Source organism: Ovis canadensis, chromosome 3 (assembly GCF_042477335.2).
Source record: "Ovis canadensis isolate MfBH-ARS-UI-01 breed Bighorn chromosome 3, ARS-UI_OviCan_v2, whole genome shotgun sequence".
Taxonomy (NCBI): domain Eukaryota; kingdom Metazoa; phylum Chordata; class Mammalia; order Artiodactyla; family Bovidae; genus Ovis; species Ovis canadensis.
The window spans coordinates 183,191,221-183,212,730 of NC_091247.1; the positions used below are offsets into that span (position 1 = coordinate 183,191,221).

Genomic DNA, 21,510 nt, shown 5'->3' on the forward strand with positions numbered 1-21,510 from the left:
TTTGTTGTTACCTGTTATGAAATTCTCCACACAGCTAAGACCTAAGGGTGGCCTCTAGGAGCCCAGAAGGATCCCAACTAACAGCCAGCAAGGAAATGGGGACCATGGTCCTAGAGCTGAGTTCTGCCAAAACCTGAATGAGCTTAGAAGTGCACCCTGACTCCCAGGTAAGACTACAGTCCAGTCAACACCTGGATTTCAGGCCTGAGACCCCAAGCAGAGAACCTGCTAACATGTACCCAGACTTCTGATCCATGACACAGTCAGAAAAGAAAAAAGTGTTTCTAAAGCTGCAAGATCTGTGGTGACTGATTAAACCACAACAGAAAACAAATGCATGATCTGAGTCCTGAGTTCACTACATGTTCTGTGAGGGCGGAATGGGGTCTTATGTATTCCCAGCCCCACAAGAGTTGGCCACAACACAGTAACAGATGCCTACATAGTATCTGCTGAGAGATCATGTGAATTTTGCAGATGAGAAAACTGGGGTCGTGAGAAGGGAAAGGCCTTTCCTGAGAGGACACGGCAGGTCAAGGACCTAGCTGCTGCCAGAACCTCTGTACTTGTCCTTTTCGTCCCATCTGGTCTTTGTTGTTACCTGTTATGAAATCACTGTGGACAGTGACAGCAACCATGAAATTAAAAGATGCTTGCTCCTTGGAAAGCCACGACAAACACAGACAGCGTACTACAAAGCAGAGACATCACTTTGTCGACAAAGGTCTGTATAGTCAAAGCTACGATTTTTCCAGTAGTCATGTACAGATGTGAGAGTTGGACCATAAAGAAGGCTGAGCACTGAAGAACTGATGCCTTCAAACTGTGGTGCTGGAGAAGACTCTTGTGAGTCCCTTGGACTGTAAGGAGATCAAACCAGTCAATCTTAAAGGAAATCAACACTGAATATTCATTGGAAGGACTGATGCTGCAGCTCCAATACTTTGGCCACCTGATGCAAAGAGCCAATTCATTGGAAAAGACCATGATGCTTGGAAAGACTGAAGACAAAAGGAGAAAAGGGTGGCAGAGGGTGAAATGGTTAGAGAACATCCCCAACTCAATGGACATGAGTTTGAGCAAACTCTGGGAGATAGTGAAGGACAGGGAAGCCTGGTGTGCTGCAATCCATGGGATCGCAAAGAATTGGACATGACTTAGCAACTGAACGATGGCCAGGAAGTTCTGCACAGGTGTTCTGGAGTCTGTGCATCTCCAGGAAACCACTAGCCATGAAGCAGTTTAATTCCATGAGCTGTCATTTGCTAAGAAGCAGTGGGACTCACCGCCTCCACTGCTACTGTCAACACACATCACTCCCAGATACCTCTGGAGGCCAGGTTCCCCCTCATTCTCTGGGACTCTCGGGCTGCTTACTATCTGTGAACCATCTTGTGTCCCAGTGCTTGTTTCTTCATTTTGCCGATTCTCTAATCACTTGTGACTAATCACAAGTGACATTTATTGAACACTTACTAAGTGTGCCAGGTACTGTCCTCAGCGCTTTAAAGGCATGAACTTATTTCCTCCTAAAACCACCCCATGAAATCATATCCACAGGCATCTCCAAAGTGGCTCAAAGACAGAATGAGGCCATCAAACTCCCTTCCTAACTATGGGAGTCGAGAGGGAATGACGTGGAGAAAGCTGGGGCCAGGGCAGCCACTTGCACACCATGTGTCAATTGGAGAGGAAGCTGGCAGGAAGCACACAGGATGGCCAGAAAGAGAAAAACTGCATAACCCTGAAAGGCTTTGAATCCACTCACCTCCTGGCAGCCAGAGATGTTTTCAAAAACATAAACCAAAGAAAAAACTCTGTTAAATTTCTACAATAAATTCCCATCACATTTAGAATAAAATCCAAATATTTTATGAATTTCTAATTTTTATAATCTTAATCTCATGCAGCTTCCACTTCAAGTCCCTCTCTAGTGGTGCTTCAGCCACACTGGTCTTGTATCAGGGTATCTGAATATACAAGGCTCTTCCAATCACAGGGCCTTTGCACTTGCTATTTTATCCTGCCTGGAAAACTTTTTCTTTTTTTTTTTTTGGCAATGCACATGCTTCTCTGGTGGCTCACACAGTGAAGAATCTGCCTGCAATGCAGGAAACCCAGGTTCTATCCCTGGGTTGGGAAGATATCCTGGAGAAGGGAATGGCTACCCACTTCAGTATCCTTGCCTGAAGAATTCCATGGACAGAGGAGCCTGGCTATAGTCCATGGGGTCACAAAGAGTCAGACATGACTGAGCAACTAATACTTTCACACTCCCCTGCTATGCTTGACTCCTTTTCTTATCCTCAAGTCTCTGCAGAAATGTCCCCTCCTTTGAAAGACCTCCCCCTGATCATACCACCTAAAGAAGGTCCCTCACTTGACATTGTTAATATCGATCACTGTTCCTTCAAAGCACTTATCACAATGTTAATTATTTGACTTAACTATTTACTAGTCCCATATTATCAATACTGGATGCACATGGCAAACCTAAATGATGCAAGGTCTTCACAAAGAATCTTACTTAACTAGTTTGCAATGGAGCCAGACCATGAATTTTTTTTTCCTAAAGCTCCTTCGATAATTTGATTTGTCCCCAGTTAAGGCAAAGAAAGGTAATGCCAAAGAATGCTCAAACTACCACACAATTGCACTCATCTCACACGCTAGTAAAGTAATGCTCAAAATTCTCCAAGCCAGGCTTCAGCAGTACATGAACCGTGAACTCCCTGATGTTCAAGCTGGTTTTAGAAAAGGCAGAGGAACCAGAGATCAAATTGCCAACATCTGCTGGATCATGGAAAAAGCAAGAGAGTTCCAGAAAAGCATCTATTTCTGCTTTATTGACTATGCCAAAGCCTTTGACTGTGTGAATCACAGTAAACTGTGGAAAATTCTGAAAGAGACAGGAATATCAGACCACCTGACCTGCCTCTTGAGAAATCTGTATGCAGGTCAGGAAGCAACAGTTAGAACTGGACATGGAACAACAGACTGGTTCCAAATAGGAAAAGGAGTCCGTCAAGGCTGTATATTGTTACCCTGCTTATTTAACTTCTATGCAGAGTACATCATGAGAAACGCTGGACTGGAAGAAACACAAGCTGGAATCAAGATTGCTGGGAGAAATATCAATAACCTCAGATATGCAGATGACACCACCCTTATGGCAGAAAGTGAAGAGGAGCTAAAAAGCCTCTTGATGAAAGTGAAAGAGGAGAGTGAAAAAGTTGGCTTAAAGCTCAACATTCAGAAAACGAAGATCATGACATCTGGTCCCATCACTTCATGGGCAATAGATGTGGAAACAGTGTCAGACTTTATTTTTGGGGGCTCCAAAATCACTGCAGATGGTGATTGCAGCCATGAAATTAAAAGACGCTTACTCCTTGGAAGAAAAGTTATGAACAACCTAGATAGCATATTCAAAAGCAGAGACATTACTTTGCCGACTAAGGTCCGTCTAGTCAAGGCTATGGTTTTTCCAGTAGTGATGTATGGATGTGACAGTTGGACTATGAAGAAGGCTGAGCACTGAAGAATTGATGTTTTTGAACTGTGGTGTTGGAGAAGACTCTTGAGAGTCCCTTGGACTGCAAGGAGATCCAACGAGTCCATTCTGAAGGAGATCAGCCCTGGGATTTCTTTGGAAGGAGTGATGCTGAAGCTGAAACTCCAGTACTTTGGCCACCTCATGCGAAGAGTTGACTCATTGGAAAAGACTCTGATGCTGGGAGGGATTTGGGGCAGGAGGAGAAGGGGACGACCGAGGATGAGATGGCTGGATGGCAAGACTGACTTGATGGACGTGAGTCTGCGTGAACTCTGAGAGTTGGTGATGGACAGGGAGGCCTGGCGTGCTGCGATTCATGGGGTTGCAAAGAGTCGGACACAACTGAGCAACTGAACTGAACTGAACTGAAGGCTGAGAATCAGTGCAATAGACTGTAAGCCACATAAGGGTAGGGACCACATCAGTACTTCCTAATAAAGGCTCCAAGAATGATCCCTGCATCAACACATGTGTAAGAAAAGAAATAGCAGTTGCTTTCCAACATCAACTGTGGGTCCAGTCCAGGTGTTTCCTTATGATACACCTCCCCCTTTCCTTGAGGTAAACTGACTAGCTCTATTTTTTAGAATCATTTCTTCCTCCATTCTCAAAAACAACCAGCATCATCAAAATACAGGAGCCCTTGGTTTTCAGAGCTGGAGAAGGGCTGAGACTAGGCCCTGTGTTAGCAGGCTTCCATGTTCCAAGCTGGTGGGGCCATTTCTGCCTTCTTCAGGTGGAGAGCAGCTGTGAGGAGACGGTGTGGGCAGCGGGGCCCGTCTGCCTACCTGTCCATGGAGAGCTGAGCGACCAGGGTGACGTCTGTGTTGTCTGAAGCGGACTCATACTCATAGTGCAGGAAGTACAGGTGGGTTCGGTGGACAGTGAACCGTTCTCTCCGGAACTCATAACACAAGTCATCCTCGTCCAGTTCTGAGAGCTGCTTCTGGAGCTGAAAGATAGTAAAGAAGGCTTGGGAACAAGAAGGAAATCCCCAAGGTGGTCGGCCTGTTGCACCCTGTCCTTCCCTGAGATTCTTATCCACTGGACCTTGTTGATCGGCCAGTCAGAGAAGGACAGGATCCTGTCTTTGTTTTCTTCTGCAATATAATCTGATTTCAAAGAGGTGATGATAGGGGGCAGCTGGCTCGTCATCTGAGGAATGAGACCCTCTGAGCTGACAGTGAGGGTCTCATGGTGGCAGCACTGACAAATGGATAAGCACCCACAAACTCCTACACAAAACAGAAAACATTTTCCCTGATGACCCAGCACAACAATTTCAAACAACAGGTGGTAACTGTCAAAGAACAGAGTAATGAGAACCAAATTGAACAGTACCTTTGTGTGACCTGATGCTTTTCTCTCCCTAGAGCTACAGACTTAAAACTCTATACCAGGTACTGGAAAGGAAAAGCGATCCCATAAATAAAAAATCTCTTCCTTTAATTTCATCCAAGTTCAGTCAGTCTCAGTGCCTGCTCTTTTCTCTTTCTCCTCTCCTGGTGCCCTGAGATCTTTTATTTCATTAATCTGCCAGTAGGACTTCTTCACTTATCTCTTCTATCCTCCTTCCTAACCAACTAGTGAAAGAGTGAGCTGTCCCACGGACAGGAAAGGAGGAACTTAGCATCCAGCATAAACACGTGCAGATCTCAGGTTTCCAGAGCTGCTGATACGCAGTATCCCTCCCAGGCAGAGGTGACTATACCTGTTCTACAGGTGAAGAATTGCAATGAAAAAGTTAATGAACTTCGATAGTGATGGAAATCAGACCAGTGGATATGCAGTAGCAGAATGAAAGGGCTGGGAAGAGATAGGAGAGAAGCTCTTTGGGTGATGGGATGTTTTATGTTGCAATCAAGGTGATGGGTATATGGGAGCACACATTTGTGAAAATACATGTACACATAGAATGGGGGGATTTATTATATATGCAAATCGTATTTCAATAAAAGTTATTGAAAGAAAACAATTATTTGCCAAAGGTCACATGGTTGCTTCCAATATTTTTTCTGTTACATGAGCCTTGTCCATTATATGATGATACATAGTTGAATATGGATGAAAGTTTACATGGCTAGAATTATTAAGATTAATAGCTGAATACGATAGAACATTTTCCCAAGAAGGTGTATATATATATATAAATATTCTTTTTAAATCTCCAAACCAACAGTGTAGTAATCTAGAAGAAAATACATTCACTCACTTCTCTATGACTTCATATGACTTTCACATGATTTCTATCAGTTAAGACCATTGCCTTGATAGGTTAAACCAGGGGTCCCCAAGCCCTGGACCAGTATTGGTCTGTGGCCCGTTAGGAACCAGGCTGCACAGTGAGAGGTGAGCGGTTGGCGAGCAACCAAAGCTTCATTTATATTTACAGCAGCTCCCATCACTCTCCCATCACCTCCAAATGGGACTACCTAGTTGCAGGAAAACAAGCCCAAGGCTCCCGGTGATGCTACAGTATGGTGAGCTGTGTGTTTCATTATCTATCACAATATAATACTACTAGAAATAAAGTACACAATAAATGTAACGTGTTTGAACCATCCTGAAACCATCGCCCCACCCCTGCTCGGTCCATGGGAAAACTGTCTTCCACAAAACCAGTCCCTGGTGCCAAAAAGGTTGGGAACTGTTGGGTTAAACTATGATATTATTTCTCAAGATGTGTATTCTGACAGCTGACTGCATTAAAAGGTCTGATTTCTTCGCTTCCCCTGCCCCATATCCTTGCCCTTTGTCATGTGACTCTTGGTGCTGCCTACTACAGAGGCAAAGATTATTTCCCTACTCCTTGAACCTCTTGGCTGGACTTGTGACTTGCTTTGGCAAACAGAATGGAGGGGAAGTAATGATGTCCCAATTGTGAGGGATCAGGTTCAAGAGGAAGTGCATACTTCTTGGGAAAATGCCTGGACTGGCCTGCTGGGAGATGAGACAGATGGCACAGAGTGGAGTCTCCCCAGCTGCCCATCATGTGAGTGAGCCCAGCCAAGGTCAGCAGAGCTGCCTCCACGAGCGCTCCTCACTGTTCACGCTTCTCTCTGTACGCCACCGAGGTTTTATGGGTTTTGAGCACTAGACGACAGATAGTGTCACTTTCATTACATGAGTCTGTTCCACACAACACAGGGTGGCTAGCCTCCTGGGCCCCGGCCCAATAAATGATTGTAGCATTCTCCAGATGGCTGAGTATAACTCCAAATGCGCCCATACATTCCCAAAGGCCACTTGGGTAATCAGTTGTGATCCAGTGATCTATGAGACATGCTCAGCTATCTTGAACATTTTTAACCTTTAGAAAGGATGCAGTGAGGGATATTTCTCGGCTTCTCAAGACCAATTTGATGTCCTTGCCTATTTGAAAGTTCCCCCTATGCCAACAGGGTAGCTAACTGATATAAGGCTGGAAACTAGAATTCTCCCTCCACCTAAGGCCCTAGGAGCCAGGTGACCCCTTCTGACTGCAGGATTAAGTTCAATGTCTCCTGGCCTACAGGAATCCTCCCTGATCCTTGCATGCCCAGCAAGCCTCTAGTGGATATACTCATAGCCACTCATAGCATGTTAAGAAAGGGAAGAGTGGCCAATGAAAGTGCTTCTAGAGTCACTTTCTAAGAGGGTCTACCAGCAGTCCTGGGGGATAAGTAGCCTTCATCTAGGAACTGCATTGTACTGATGTGGTTCAGTGGCAGCCACTTCCCAAGGTCACCCCTAACCATCACAATGCTTAAAGGCTAGGATTTATAACATTGCTGTTTACCAGCCACACAGAGGGCTGTGGAGAGCCCAGCAGATATGACATCAGACAACATGAGAGTCTAGAACTCTACACCAATGCCTTCCTTGAGTTTTAATATTAATCATCAACATAGTGCTCTGCACCTCTGCTCTGACGTGGACTGAGCACCGCCGGTGTGCCAGGTGCAGTGCTAAATCAGACGCACTGCTTTGTCTTCAGCACAGATCTCTGTTTTACAAAGGAGGAAACTGAGGCCCAGAAAGCGTCTGTCACCTGCCAATTACAGCCAGAGAGCAGCAGTCTGGACTGTGAATCCAGCCCTTGGACCTTTCACACCAGGAACATCTCACGACACAATTACTTCTTTCCTGGGGGATGGATGTGAAGGTCAAATGTGCTGGAAGATACCATGCAGTGTGAACAAAGCAGGCCACAAAAATGCATCTGCAGTATGATCACAACACAGTGAACAGACAGACCAACCAACCCCAGGTGGAAACAGACGAAAGGGAATCCATTGTAATGTTAACAAAGCTCTTTTCTGAGTGGAGGATTCACAGATGAATTTTATTGGTCTTGTTATACTTTTTTGTACTTAAGTAATTCCCTGCAATTTTCTCAAATGAGCTAATGCATGTACAAGTGCTTTGTAAACTGTAGAGTGCTACACACACCTCAGAAATATTATGATTGCATTATGTTCCTTTTCAAATTCTAATCTAGGACTGCTCACTGCTGACTGCATGGCTGATGGGATTTCAGGCTGATCCCAAGGAGAGGACTCAAGCAGCTTGAAACCTGTCTCCTTCACGTCCAGGCAATATCTCCAGGGAGATGCCGAGCTGGAGGGCAAGGGTGGTATGGCTTTTGTTAACAGGGTCTGAATGCTACCCCCACTCCACACTCCAGTCGTGCGGGGAGCAGGGGGTTTCCCAACCAGTAAGTCGCAGAAACAAAAGACAGATCCCTCCTGAGACAACATGCATTTGCTAAATTGCTTCTTTGGGCAGCCAGCTGAGGCACGGGGAAATTTGGACTCAAAGGAAAATGGCCTTTAAGCCGTTTGCATTTATTTCTTCCCATCCTTAAGGACAGTGGCCTAGACTGACCCCTGAGCTGCCAGAGATGATGGCTGTCATGCCTGCGGACTCTAGAGGGACAGGAACAGTGTCCTGGGGCTCTGGCCTCTGAACTTCTGCTCAAAGTCAGGAGAAACTACATGGAGAGATTATGGGGATCAGTGGGCAATGAGGCCTGACCTCTCTGACCCTCATTTGCTATGTAACCTGGAGCAAGTCACTTCTCCGGTGAGCAGGACAAAGACTTTGGGTTGTAAGCATCATGTGCTCAGCAGGCCAGGTGAGTGCTGAGAGCGCTGCAGGCACTTCCTCATTAATACTCACATGGGTCAGAGACCACTAGCAGGCCTGTTTTATAGATGAAGATGATCATCGTCTGAAAGGTTTGGCCATTTGGTCAAGGTCACAGTAAACGAACAGAGCAGCTTAGATTCACAACTAGCGGTATTTCCTCCAAGTTCTTGTACATCATAAAGTCACTGCAATGCCTTGTTCATCAACCTCTGGGTCTAATGCTAGATGGTTCAGTGACTGTTGAGTTCTGAATCATGTGTCCCCCTTGGTGACAGAGATCTTTGGTGCTCAGGTTGAGAGAAGTGGCCAAGTTCAGGTCAGTAGAACGTGGGTAGATTCTGGCTACTACAGGCTCCATTTTTAAGACTGCCTCATGCAAAAGCAAGAGCACCTAGTGGAAGATGCTCCATGGAGGGCAGAGCCACAAGATGGAAGGAATCTGGACCCTGATCATGGAGAAGAGCCACCTGCCAATTAGGAACACCTGCTTGGACTTTGTGTGAGTCATGAACTTCCAGCCTGCCAAGCCCATTTTATGAGTAATTGTGTTCCCATAACTAACATGCTTACTTGAACTCTTTGAGTCAGTAAGTGATGAAGACAGCACTACAGACCAATTCAGAAGTCTCTAAGGCCACCCCTTCTTGTGACACGTGTCCTTCTGACGCCTTAGGACAACAGGTAGAAACATGGGGATAAAATTACACTCAAGAGTGTTGCTTTACACTTTCGGCACTTTTCACTTTCAGCAGCCTTGATATCCATTTCTTCATCTGTCCCTCCCAGTAAGTGTATGAGACCAGGAGGGCTAGTTGACGGATGAGGAAACTGAAGTTCCAGGGATGTGCTCAGAAAAGCTGGGACCCTAACACATCTCTTGGAACCTCATTCACGGTTCTTCCCTGTGGTTTCCATGAAGCAGTTAAATTTTATTAAACCACATGGACAGGCAGAAAAAGATTACCAACTCACTGGTTGCCTGCTGTGTGTACTAATGATCAAAGTTCCAGGAACCCAAAACACTGTTTTCCAAGGAAACCAAACCATGGGCCACTTTCATTCTTTCATGGGAAGGGAGAGACATGGGCTTAGGACCATTCAGTGAAGGTTCAGAGACGTCTTCCCAGCACTGACGAGGCTCTGAGAAGATAAAGAAGAAAATGGCATGGTCTGCTGCCTCCCAGGTATCACCATTAATGTGAACATCCCACACAATTAAGAGGCCCTTATTTTATGCCAAGCCCCACGCCAGGAATGCGGAATGAACCCAAGTGTCTGCACTTAAATTGTTTATACCATCTGGTTGGGGGAATAAAGAAGCGAGTTAGCAATTGTAAAAACTGCATATTCATAATACAAATAAAATGATGGGGGGCTGGGGAGGGAAGGGTGGTGGTGTGCTGTGTGCTACACTGACCTAAGCTCCTGACCTATCTTTCCGTATTTAGCCCTCATCAAGCCTACCAGGTAGGAACAGTCCTACTTGCTTCCCATTTTATAGATGAGAAAACTGAGGCACAGAGTTTGAGTGGCCTGAAATCCCATAGGGAGTATTCCTACCGTTTTACATGAGGCATTGTTGCTTCAGAGCTTTCCCTTATGTTTCATGCAAGGAGCCAGTTAGGGCAAAAGTAAAAGTAGGCAGAGGTCTGTGACAAAGATGTGGGAGAGTCAAGCACCTGGCAGGTTTGGACAGATGATGTTTGGATAGATCAGAGCCTAGGGGTATGAAGGAGGGGTGTGTGCTTGCGGCCCTGTGACTCTCTGGACCCTGGGCTCCTTCTTCATCCCCTCTCCTGGCCACCCAGGCAAACACTGGGATGCTTCAGCTCTGGGATTTAACATGCCAAGGAGGGTCACTGGAGGCCAGCCTTGGGCAACCTGTCATGGGACTCTGAGTGCCATCCACTCTGGGTTCCTCTGCCCACTGCGTGATGAAGGAGCTGGTGACACGCGGCTCGCATGTGAGAGCAATGATGCACTCCAGGGTTTCTCTGGGGTTTCTCGGGGATACAGCTGTTTCTACAAAGCCATCTGTTCCCTGGAACTGCCGTGCAATGATGCTGTAAAGGGTTTGTAGGATCTGTTTATATGTGTCTTATTTTTAACTTCTCGTTAAATCATGGTGGTGCCGTTTTCTTTCCTTCTTAGTGAGCTCAGTATCTGGGTGTGTGACCCTGCAGGCAGCCCATCACCCTTGCAGCACGAGGGCATTAAGCTTGGAATCCCTCATTTCAGCAATGAGGCAGAGATCTCAGAGCAGCTGGACGGGAAGGTGTCCAGGATGATATTTCTGGTCAACATTAGTAGTGAGACCTCCTGCACCCTGCAGCCCTGCTCACACCTTACCCCTCTGAGCTCTCATCCCAGCCTGGGCTCGGTTTGTTTACTGACCATTTTATAAGTGAGAAAACTGAAGCTCATGGAAGGCTTACAGGTAAAGAGTTATAGTTGAAGGCACAGATCTAGTCCTAGGGCCAGGTTTTCTGATTTTTAAGTACAGGGATCTTTCCAGAGCACCACCAATACTTTAAGACAAGGATTTGTAATAGTTAATTTGTTTGACAAAATTTATCGAGCACATACCAGGCAGTCTTTTATAGGCATAAAGTTATACTGATGAATGAAACAGATAAACAGCCACACGATCCCAGAGCTTACATTCTAGTTGGAGAGATATAACCAAAAAAATAAATAAGTCCAGAATATAATCACTGATTGGTGATAAGAGCTGCAGAGAAAATGAGAAGCAAGAGCTCTGGGAGATGGGGTGTGGGGGTTGGGGCAGATATGACAACTTTAGATTGGGGAGTGTTTTCAGTAGTTGTAAAATGACCACTCAGCTTGACACCAGTTCCAGAGCTGCTGCCAACCTATCCTCTGAATTCCATTCTCTGAGCCTCCTTTTCTTCCTCTAAAAAGTAATGCTAATAATAACCACCTTGCAGGCTCATAAAAGAGTAAGAAAAATGATACAAACTAAAAGCCGCTAGAAGAATCACTGAATGACTTGTAGTTCCTCTTATGCTAATTATGCATGTCTTTCTGGGGCTTCCCTTAAGGCTAGGTGATAAAGAACCTGCCTGCCAAGCAGGAGGTGCAGGTTTGATCCCTGAGTCAGGAAGATCCCCTGGAGAAGGAAAGGGCAACCAGCCCACTCCAGTATTCTTGCCTGGGAACTTCTATGAGCGGAGGAGCCTGGCAGGCTACAGTCCATGGGGCTGCAAAAGAGTCTGACATGACTTCGTGACTAAAGAACAGCAGCAATATATTTTTTTGGCCATGTCACGTGGCATGCGGAACCTCCCCAAACAGGGATTGAACCTGTGTCCTCTGCAGTGGAAGCACGGAGTCTTAACCACTGGACCAGCAGGGCAGTCCATCTTCTGTTAATTTTAAATAGGGATCTACATTCACTTGAGAAGCACGGCTTCAAAGTCAGGCAACCTGGTTTCCAATAATGGCCTCACCATGTAGGAGTTGCTTGACTCACATAACGCATCTCCTCTGAGCTTTCTTATCTGTGAAATGTGACTTGTTGATGCCTCCCTCCCTTGATTGTGGTAAAGAAGAAAGTTGCATTTCCTCTTTACTTTCTCTGCAGGAAATCTCTAATTGTTAAAGGCCAGAAGAAACAGAGAAAGCTCTTTGAGCAGCACAGAGAGCTCTTCCAAGACAGGAGAGAGCACAGTGGCTGAGGCATAGGGCATGGATGCCCCCAGGAGGCTTTGGCACCTCGTGTCATCACTGGGAAACTGTTACTGGTTCACTGGTGTGCTGTCTTGGGGAGGATTCTGAGTCTGGGGCTGGCCCCAGATGGCTGAGCGAGGTCATCAATTAGTGATGTCTGCTGTGGGCATGGGATAAGAAAATTCTAAGTTGGGGGCTTCCCTGGTGGCTCAGTAGTAAAGAATCTGCCTGCTAATGCAAGAGACACAGGTTTGATCCCCAGTCAGGGAGGACCCCACGTGCCATGGAGCAAAGCCTGTGTGTAACTCTTGAGCCTGTACTCTAGAGCGTGAGAGCCGAAACTACAGAGCCCACGTGCCACAGCTACTGAAGCCTGCCCGTCCTAGGGCCTGAGCTCCACAACAGGAAAGCCATTGCAACGAGAAGCCTGCACACCGCAACCAGAGCGCAGCCCCTGCGCAGGGCAACCGGAGGGAGGTCCAAGCATCAGTGAAGACCCAGCAAAGCCAAAAAGAAAGAAAGAAAGAAAGAAAAACTGTTTGCTGACACTGTCTACTGACTTACAATTACATATAAATGTGAAAACTCAGTGATGTCCGGTCTTTTTTTTTTCACCCCTTGGATGTTTTGTTTCATAATTTAACTAACATGACAGTGGATAATTATTTTACCACTGGACTTTGACCACTGGATTCCCCCCGCCGCCCGCTTTTTTTTTAATTGGCTGCTAGAGGAAGGATGCACAGGGTGGTGAGCCCAGAAAGGGCTATTCTGAAGTTGATGAACTGAAAGTGACAGCTGTCAGAATGAAATCTGCGGAATAAGCAGTGAACAGTCTGAGGCCATTTCCCGCCAGGATAAACAGCATCTCCCCTCCTCTGGCCAGTTCCTGCCCCTTCAGCCTACTCAGTGCAACCTCAGTCACTGAAAATTAAGGAAGGGCATGTACTTCCCATCCAAATTGGGAAGTATAAAACATCTATAACAATATATATTTTAATGGCCTTGCATTTAAAAAGGTGAGTTTCTTTTATCTGAAAAAAAATCCCTGAGGTGGAGCCAGGCACTCTTGATGATAAAAGCAGCCTGCTATAGACACAGTGCCTGGGGGACAGTTACATGTTTCTGGATAACACACTGTATGGAAGCGACACTATCTGCCCAGCTGTTGGGGACCACAGGGGGTGTCCTTATTTTTCACTGCTCCAAAGGACAGCACTCAGATTAGTGGATTATTTCCAGAAGCGGGGATTTCAACTCAACATGAGGAAGAATGGGGCTTAGCATCTGGAGCTTTCTAACAGTGCAGTAAGCTGTTGGAGATGGTGGGCTCCCTGTCTTTGGGAACATTCCAGCAGAAGCCAGATGCGAGCCTGTTAGGGATGCTGTAGAAGGATTTTTGCATGGATTAGGGGGTGGAGAATATCCATGATTATCCAGCTGTGTTCTGAGGAGTCCCAGGGTTTCTTGGCTATGCTTGAGGGGCTGGGTTGCTGAGGAAAGGGGAGAGAAATGCTAATATATAAAATTCTAGCCTCCATTGCGACTTCAATCAAATTATAGTAACTAAAGCCTAGCGAGTGCTTATGGCATTACACAGATTAATTTACTGGTTCCAGGAAGAGATGCCCAGACAAACTACGGGACAGGAGCGACTGTGTCCCATTAGCGACTGTCATTCTGACCACACGTGGAGCCCGAGCTCTTCCAAACAAAATCATCTTGCTTTGGAGCAAGTACCTCAGAGGCTGGAAGATGGGGTCTGCTGCTTACTGAAGGGTTGAATCCCCAACTTCCTGAATTCATGTTCTGTCTCTCCTACTTTTCCTTTTTCCTGTCTCTTTCCCTCTTTCTTTCTGGCACCGAGACCAACCAAATGGCCTCTTCCTTCCTACCCAAATTCTCTTAATTGCAGGGAAATCTACCTGGGATTGATTGATTGAATCAGAGCAAATGTGATAGACCCCGCTCATGCTTTATACACAGAGATGTAGGTCCATTTGTCTACTAGGCCTTCCAAGAAAAAAAAAAAATCTTAAAGACCCCAAACCCATTTGTGTAACAACAGATTATGATCGGGCAGGTGGTTTGTAAAAAACCCCATCTCAATGAATATTGTGTTCTGGGTGCTGAGCCCTATTTTTGGTGATTTAAGTTATCTGTGAGACACTATGACAAAGGTATCATTTCCTGCAGCTACTTATCGGATGATGAACCTGAGGCCCAGAGCATCCATGTGACCTCTCCAAGGTGCCTGTGTGTACTGAATGAGCAGCCTGGAATGACCAGAAAGCTTATCATCATCACCTTCTCCATAAAGGAATAATAATGACACAAAATTGAACTTGCGCAGTCCCCTGTGTACTCATGCTGGCTTTGCTAGAGGCAGAGCGCCATGCTCCTGTTCACCTCTGGTCCCCACTGACCATGCTGTTCCCTCCACTCTCCACACCTTCTCATTCCTCCTTATTCGTCCTTTGAATTCCACCTCCTCCAGGAAGTCTTCCCTGATGCACCTTCTCTCCTCTTCTTGTGTGCTCTCAAAGCACCACACTGTCCCGGCACTTCTCACACTGATGACAACCTCCTGCCTGTCTGCACCCCTCACTAGACAAGCACTGTGAGAGTCAGGCTTCGATCTGCACTGCTGCCCCAGATCACTGGCCCTGTGGCTGGTGACTGTTTGAATGACTATCTGCCGAGTGGATGAACATGTCTTGAGACTTGGTGCCTGCCACTGCAGCCCTTTTCCACCTGGGATCTGCAGTTCAATGGAGAGGTCCCTGACTTCCTCACTTTAAGAGGACCACTATCAATACACTTCTCATGGCTCCAATGACCTCTTCCCAGAACTGAGAGCAGTCGGCTTTGGGCCAGATCCAAGGTCTTACCCCTTCCCTGTGGCAGTGGTTACAGATAACACTGGGCAGGCGGCAAGGGACCAGGGCTGCAGAGATGTGTTTCCAGGCTGTATGTTACAGACTCCTGCTCTAGCCCCTCTCACTTTGGGCCAGCCAGGCCGGAGGTGGCTGCCTGTAACAGGGCCCAGGGACCTGCTGCCTTGGTTTCTGGGTACTGGCTGCACTTGCTCCCCTGTCCTCAGTGCCCACAAAACACTCCAGCTGACTTTGTCCGCATTGCCGCTGCCCCTGCTCAGAGCCCCACTGCCACCATTTTTGCCTGGGATGCAGCAACGGCCTCTCTCTAGGCCCCCTGCTTCTAGTCTAGACCCTTCCATTCTCTTCTCCACCCAGAGCAACTTTTCTCAAGTGTAAACCTGACTGCATTTGAAGCCCTCTGGGGACTCTTCACAGCCAACAGGATTCAATTTAAATGCCCAAGGATAGCCAAGGCCCTGCAAGGGTCAGCTTCATTCTCTGCCCTTCTCCCGATAAGTCTCTGCTCCAGCAGCGAAACCACCAGCATGTTCCTTGTGAACTCTCTACTTCTCGGTTTTCAGGTCTGGTCCTTCATTCTGCTCTTTTTGTAAATATTTAAAGAGTGTTCATTATGTGCTTGCTGCTATGCGAGGGGTGACTGGTACAGGTAGAGTGTCTAACAGTCTTATACTTGGGGGAAAAAATAGGGAAAAAATGACATGAATAAAGTAATTGTGGACAGCATGTATGTGCTGATGAAAAGAAAATAGGGCACCTCACAGAGAGTGATGTAAAGGGTTACCTGAGGTTGGGACAGGCCGGGTATGCCAGGACTTGAGAAGCAAGGCCCTGAGGAGGGTAAGGGGAGCCTGGGACGTTGGAATGAACACAGAGGTGGTGGGTGTGGGCTCAGTGTCAAGGCGAGAGTTTTTTGGGGGACAGTTGGTGTGAGCCTTAGAGAAGGCCGCTCTCCCCACACCCGGGCAGACTGTCCTCTCACCATCTCTGACACTGACCATCTCCAGGGCCTGGAGCAGCCTCTAATTTCAACCGTGGTGCCCTGCATGGCACCTGGCAGGTAGCCAGCTCTCCTAAGTACTTATTCACCAAGTAAATGCAGCCACAGATTCCAAGAAGGACCATAGACGATTTCTCCCCTCTGATGATCCACCAGGGGAGACTGGCGTAGGAAGGGCTGGTGAGTCACGGTTAAAGGCAGTTCCACTTTGTAAGGCATTGAGCAGCACACCACGGGAACTCACCCCTACAGAGATTAACGGATGACATCACCCTGCAAGGCTTTGTATTTGAGCCTCTTCTGTGGAGGAAAAAAAAAAAAAAAAGGGAGCAGGAGAACAGTTTATATTTAATGTTTGGGGGAAAAGTGCTGAATGGGCACTCAAATATTGATGATGATAACAAATTCTGACTTGAGTGAAAAGAACGGAAGGAAAACTCAGAACAACACAGTGTTTGTGGAGACCTCTAAGGGCGTCCCAGAGTCTGAGATGGAGGTCAAGAGCTTAATGGGTTTGTTTCCTCTCTGGTGAGTGGAAAAGAAGGGCAGATGCTGAGGAAGGCACGGAGGGTGACTAGAGAAAGGCTGGAGATTGACGGGATGATGCTGTGACCTGGGGGTAAGTGCCAGAGAGCGGGGTGGCCGTGCTACTGGTCATCCTGATAAAGGGCCAGGTAGGTGCATGCTGGCAGAGCCTCCCGCTCCGCCCCGCCCCCACCTGCACTAGAGTCTAAAAGAATCCTCCTGACATCCAAGAATACAAGCAACAGTAGTAAGACAAAATCCAGACTCTCTAACCCACTCCCAGCGTCCTTCCAGCCTGCCTCCTGCTGCCCCGCTGCTCGGCATCTCCTGCTCTCCACCTTTCCTATCAGCCCCTGGGCACACGGTCCATCCTTCCAGTCCTCACAGCAAGCCTGCCCGGCCTCAGGACATCCGTGCCAGCGACTCCATCCACCTGGAACCCGCTTCCTTTGCTGTTCTCGTCCCCTTTCCCACTTTCTGCAGTGTGTGTATGTTGAGTCACTCAGTCATGTCCAACTCCTTGTGACCTTTGAACTGTAGCCTGCCGGGCTCCTGTCCATGGGATTGTCCAGGCAAGAGTACTGAAGGGGGTTGCTCTTTCCTCATCCAGGACCCAGGATCAAACCCACGTCTCCTGCGAGTCCTGCATTGCAGGTGGACTCTTTACCCCCTGAGGCATCAGGGAAGCCGTACTGCAGTATAGTTGGTCTACAAAAAATGACACACAGTTAGAACAATCTAGTGAGTTTGGCTATATTTATGTTCTCATGCTACTGTGACCACATTTAAGGTATTAAAGATAACCATCGCCTCCAAAACTTCCTTGGTTTTTCCATTGTGTGTGTGTATGTGTGGTTAAGATCACTTAACTCGAAACCTACAGTTTTAAATATATTTGTAGAGGGCATCTCTGGAACGAACTGCACCTTTATAGCCCCTGGACATCAAGTCCTCATGACCCCCTCTCCCCAACCCCTGGGAGCCACCATTCTGTTGTCAGCATCACTACGTGGGACTAGTTCAGAAGCCTCACACATGAGGACTTGTGCAGTGTTTGTCCTTCTGTGACGGATTCATTTCATTAAAACAATGTCTTCCAGGTTCATCCATGTTGTCACAAATGATAAGACTGGCCTCATTTTTAAAGTGGAACAATATTCATTGTGTATGTACATACTGCCTTGTCCTTATCCATTCACCTGTCAATGGATACTTAGGTTGCCTCCATAGCTTGGTTATTAAGAATACTGCTACACTGAACACGGAAATGCAGATGCTGCTCCAGGATTTCAATTTACTTTGGGACATATGCCCAGAAGTAGGGCTGCTGGATCATATGACAGTTCTACTATTATTATTATTTTTTTTTTGAGGAACCTCCATTCTGTTTTCCATAGCAGCTACACCATTTTACATTCTACTGACAGTGGACAAGGTTTCAACTTCTCCATGCCTTTGCCAACTCTTATTATCTTTTGTTAACAGCCTTCCTGACAGGTGTAAGGAGATACCCCCTCCTCGTGTGACTTTGACTTGTATTCCCCTGATCCTGCACTCTTCCACAACTGTCTCTTTCTTAAATTTGAGTCTCAGATAAAATGTCACCTCCTCAGAAGTCCTCCTTTATTTCATATGTCATTATGTAACACGTGCCACTGGCTAATGATTTTTCCTGATAGCTTGTCTAGTTATTGTGTCTTCCCTACTAAAATATTAATCTCAGCACCCTGAGAGCAGGGATCATTGTCCTGTGAATGAATCCTCAGTGCTCAGAATAAGAAGGCCTTCAATAAATGTTTGTTGACTGATTGAATGAAACAGTTACTCATGTGTTTAATACTAAGGGTCAAGGAAAGGACAGGGACCAAATATTTATCAAGCATCTAACATAGGGCAAAGATTGAAGGCAGGAGGAGAAGGGGATGACAGAGAATGAGATGGTTGGATGGCATCACCAACTCAATGGACATGCTGCTGCTGCTGCTAAGTCGCTTCGGTTGTGTCCAACTCTGTGCGACCACATAGATGGTAGCCCACCAGGCTCCCCTGTCCCTGGGATTCTCCAGGCAAGAACACTGGAGGGGGTTGCCATTTCCTTCTCCAATGCATGAAAGTGAAAAGTGAAAGTAAAGTCACTCAGTCGTGTCTGACTCTTCGCGACCCCATAGACGGCAGCCTACCAGGCTCCTTTGCCTATGGGATTTTACAGGCAAGAGTACTGGAGTGGGTTGCCATGAGTATGAGCAAATTCCTGGAGAGGGTGAAGGACAGGGAGACCTGGCGTGCTGCAGTCCATGGGGCCACAAAGAGTCAGACACGACATAGCAACTGAACAACAACAACGGCAACATGGGGCAGATGCTGACCGAGATGGATTACACAGAGTTTCTCAGTCTCAGAATAGCCCTGTGGCAGTTTTTCTTATCTCTATGTGACAGATGAGGAAACTGAAGCACAGAGAGATTGAGTAACTTGCCTGAGATCACAGAAGTGGAAATCAGAAGGGATTAAAGCCCAGCCAGGCCAAGCTGACCCCATACGCCCTGCCTTTTCCACTATAATAAGCTGCTGCCCCACATCCTGCTCCTTAGAGCTTCAAATCAGTCTCAACTTTGCTCCTACGTGCTGTGTGACCATGAGCAAACTGTGCAACCTCTCTATGTCTAAAATGTCTTCAACTCTAACTGGGGAAAAAAAGGTTTCTATGAGCATCAAATAAGATATACAAAGAAATTATAAACAGTGAAGAAACAGGATAATACAGTACATGCCAGCTATGTCTGTGACCTAGCTATGAAGATATTTTGTGCCTTGTACTGATCCTGAATCCTGGGTCTCCCATGTGGGTGCTGTGTCCACAAAGCCCTCAAAGTCCCCAGGTGTGGAGAGACCTTTGGCCTGTTGTTTCACTGAGTTTTTTCTCACACTGATCCCTCTGCTTGACAGCTCCCTTCTGACTTCACCTGGTCTGGGCACACGTATCCCCGCTGCATCCACAGAGATGATCATGGAAGCGACCTACTGATGTGTCCCCCACCCCACACCGCCCTGTTCCCCACTCCAAGGTGGGGATGGCACCTGGTTCCTTCTGGGCTTGCCCTGAGCCTGGCACAGAGCCAAGCACTGGAGGTCCTTGGCAGACCAGCAGAGAGGCCACCCCTGCCTGCGTGGCCGAGTCCTGGGGCCACTCACGTTTTCACTGTTGACGTCAGCCTCACTGGGGCAGCCGAACAGCTCTCGTCGCAGGAGGTTCCCATCATACTCCAGGAAGGTCAGGTAGAGGTTGCGGAAAAACTCCACGTGCTTATTCTTCACCCGCAGCTTCTTGGGGGAGTTCCAGTGAATGACCTGGTGGGCAACAAAGATACAGTCAGGCCAGGAGGACCTGTGCTTGTCGGAAGCATGGCTGGGCACTGGTCTAAGCACTATCTTGGGGCCTTCCCATCCATCCATCCATCCATCCATCCATCCATCCATCCATCCATCCATTCACCCATCTATCCATTCATCATTCAGCATTTATGGTCCAGGGGTTAAGAGCCAGGTGCTGAAGCCAGACTGCCTAGAGTCAAATCCTGGCTCTGCTCTGGGTAGTGGTTTAATCTTGAGCCGATTGCAGAATCTCTCTGTGCCTCAGTTTCCTCATCTGTGAAATTGAATAGTAACAGCTCCAGCTGAGATCAGTCTTTTAAGCTTTTGCCTCTCAGCTCCAAACCTGCTTTCTGATCCTGAAGCCAGGACTCTGCAAACCCTACTTCTGCTCTGCCAGCCACTTTCTATTCATGAGAGGGAGACAAAGTCAGGAGGGGGAGAAAGAAAGACTTGCCCGTTCCTTTTGCTTCCCGTCCCTATGTCCTTTCTCCTCCCAGCTGTGGCACTTCCTTCAGCAGCAGCTAAACCCACTCTGCAGTTTTTCCAAAACTCAGACCCTGCTTCATGGTCCTTTGTCCCCGCCTGGTGCTGCTGGCTCAGGAGTTGCCTGCAGACCCCACCTCAGAGTGTGGCTTCCAGCCCCGAACTGGACTAATTTCCACCTCTTCCCTCTGTGCCTTCAGCTCCAGAGGTGGGAACTGCTTCCTGCAATTTTCTATTTTTGCTTTTATAGTTACCAAGTGAACTCTTTACATCTAGTTATCATTTTTAAAGATTAAATTCTCTGTTCAAATAATTGGTATGGTTTTTGCCTCCAGCCAGGACTGACGGATGCACTGTCTCCCAGAGCTGCTGGGAAAAATCAACTCATTAATACATGTAAAGCATGGAAGTACTGCCTGGAATAGGACAAGTATATGCAGACTCTGACTATTAAGTGCCTATAGTATACAGAGTCGGGAGATGGCAGAGGCCCCTGTTGGCAGTGCCCGTCTGTGGCCTGCTGGGGAGATGGGTCCCCAGACAGGTAATAGGAGGCAATCATGGAGGGAGGATCAAGAAGAAATGGCATCTCTGGAAGCTCAGAGAAGCATCTCTTAGAAGGAGACTTAGCCCTTGCCACCAGGTGGGGCTTGAAGGGTGGAAGAGGGGAGACTCTCCTGAGATATGCCCAATCGGGGCAGAAGGAGGTCCCGGGCCAGACATTAAAATAATTGCATGCGAGCTGGTGACACTCACACCCAGTGGGGATATGTCTTTGCTGTGAAAGATGCTGGTGCTTGCCAAGTGCTGAGCCAGCAGGAAGGCTGATGGATGTGCATCTGACTCAGGAAACCTGA

At 47.2% G+C, this 21,510-nt stretch overlaps 1 protein-coding gene across 4 annotated transcripts in view; it reads right to left on the reverse strand.

Annotated features, from left to right (window-relative positions):
- Positions 1-21,510, reverse strand: part of LARGE1 (LARGE xylosyl- and glucuronyltransferase 1) — a 617,169-nt gene that overhangs the window by 38,703 nt on the left and 556,956 nt on the right. For all 4 annotated transcript variants that reach the window (XM_069585273.1, XM_069585276.1, XM_069585275.1 and 1 more), the window contains 2 exons: positions 19,991-20,146; positions 4,345-4,508 (listed from right to left, as the gene is read on the reverse strand). In XM_069585273.1, the coding sequence (XP_069441374.1) occupies positions 4,345-4,508; positions 19,991-20,146 (320 nt within the window). The remainder of the gene's footprint in view (positions 1-4,344; positions 4,509-19,990; positions 20,147-21,510) is intronic.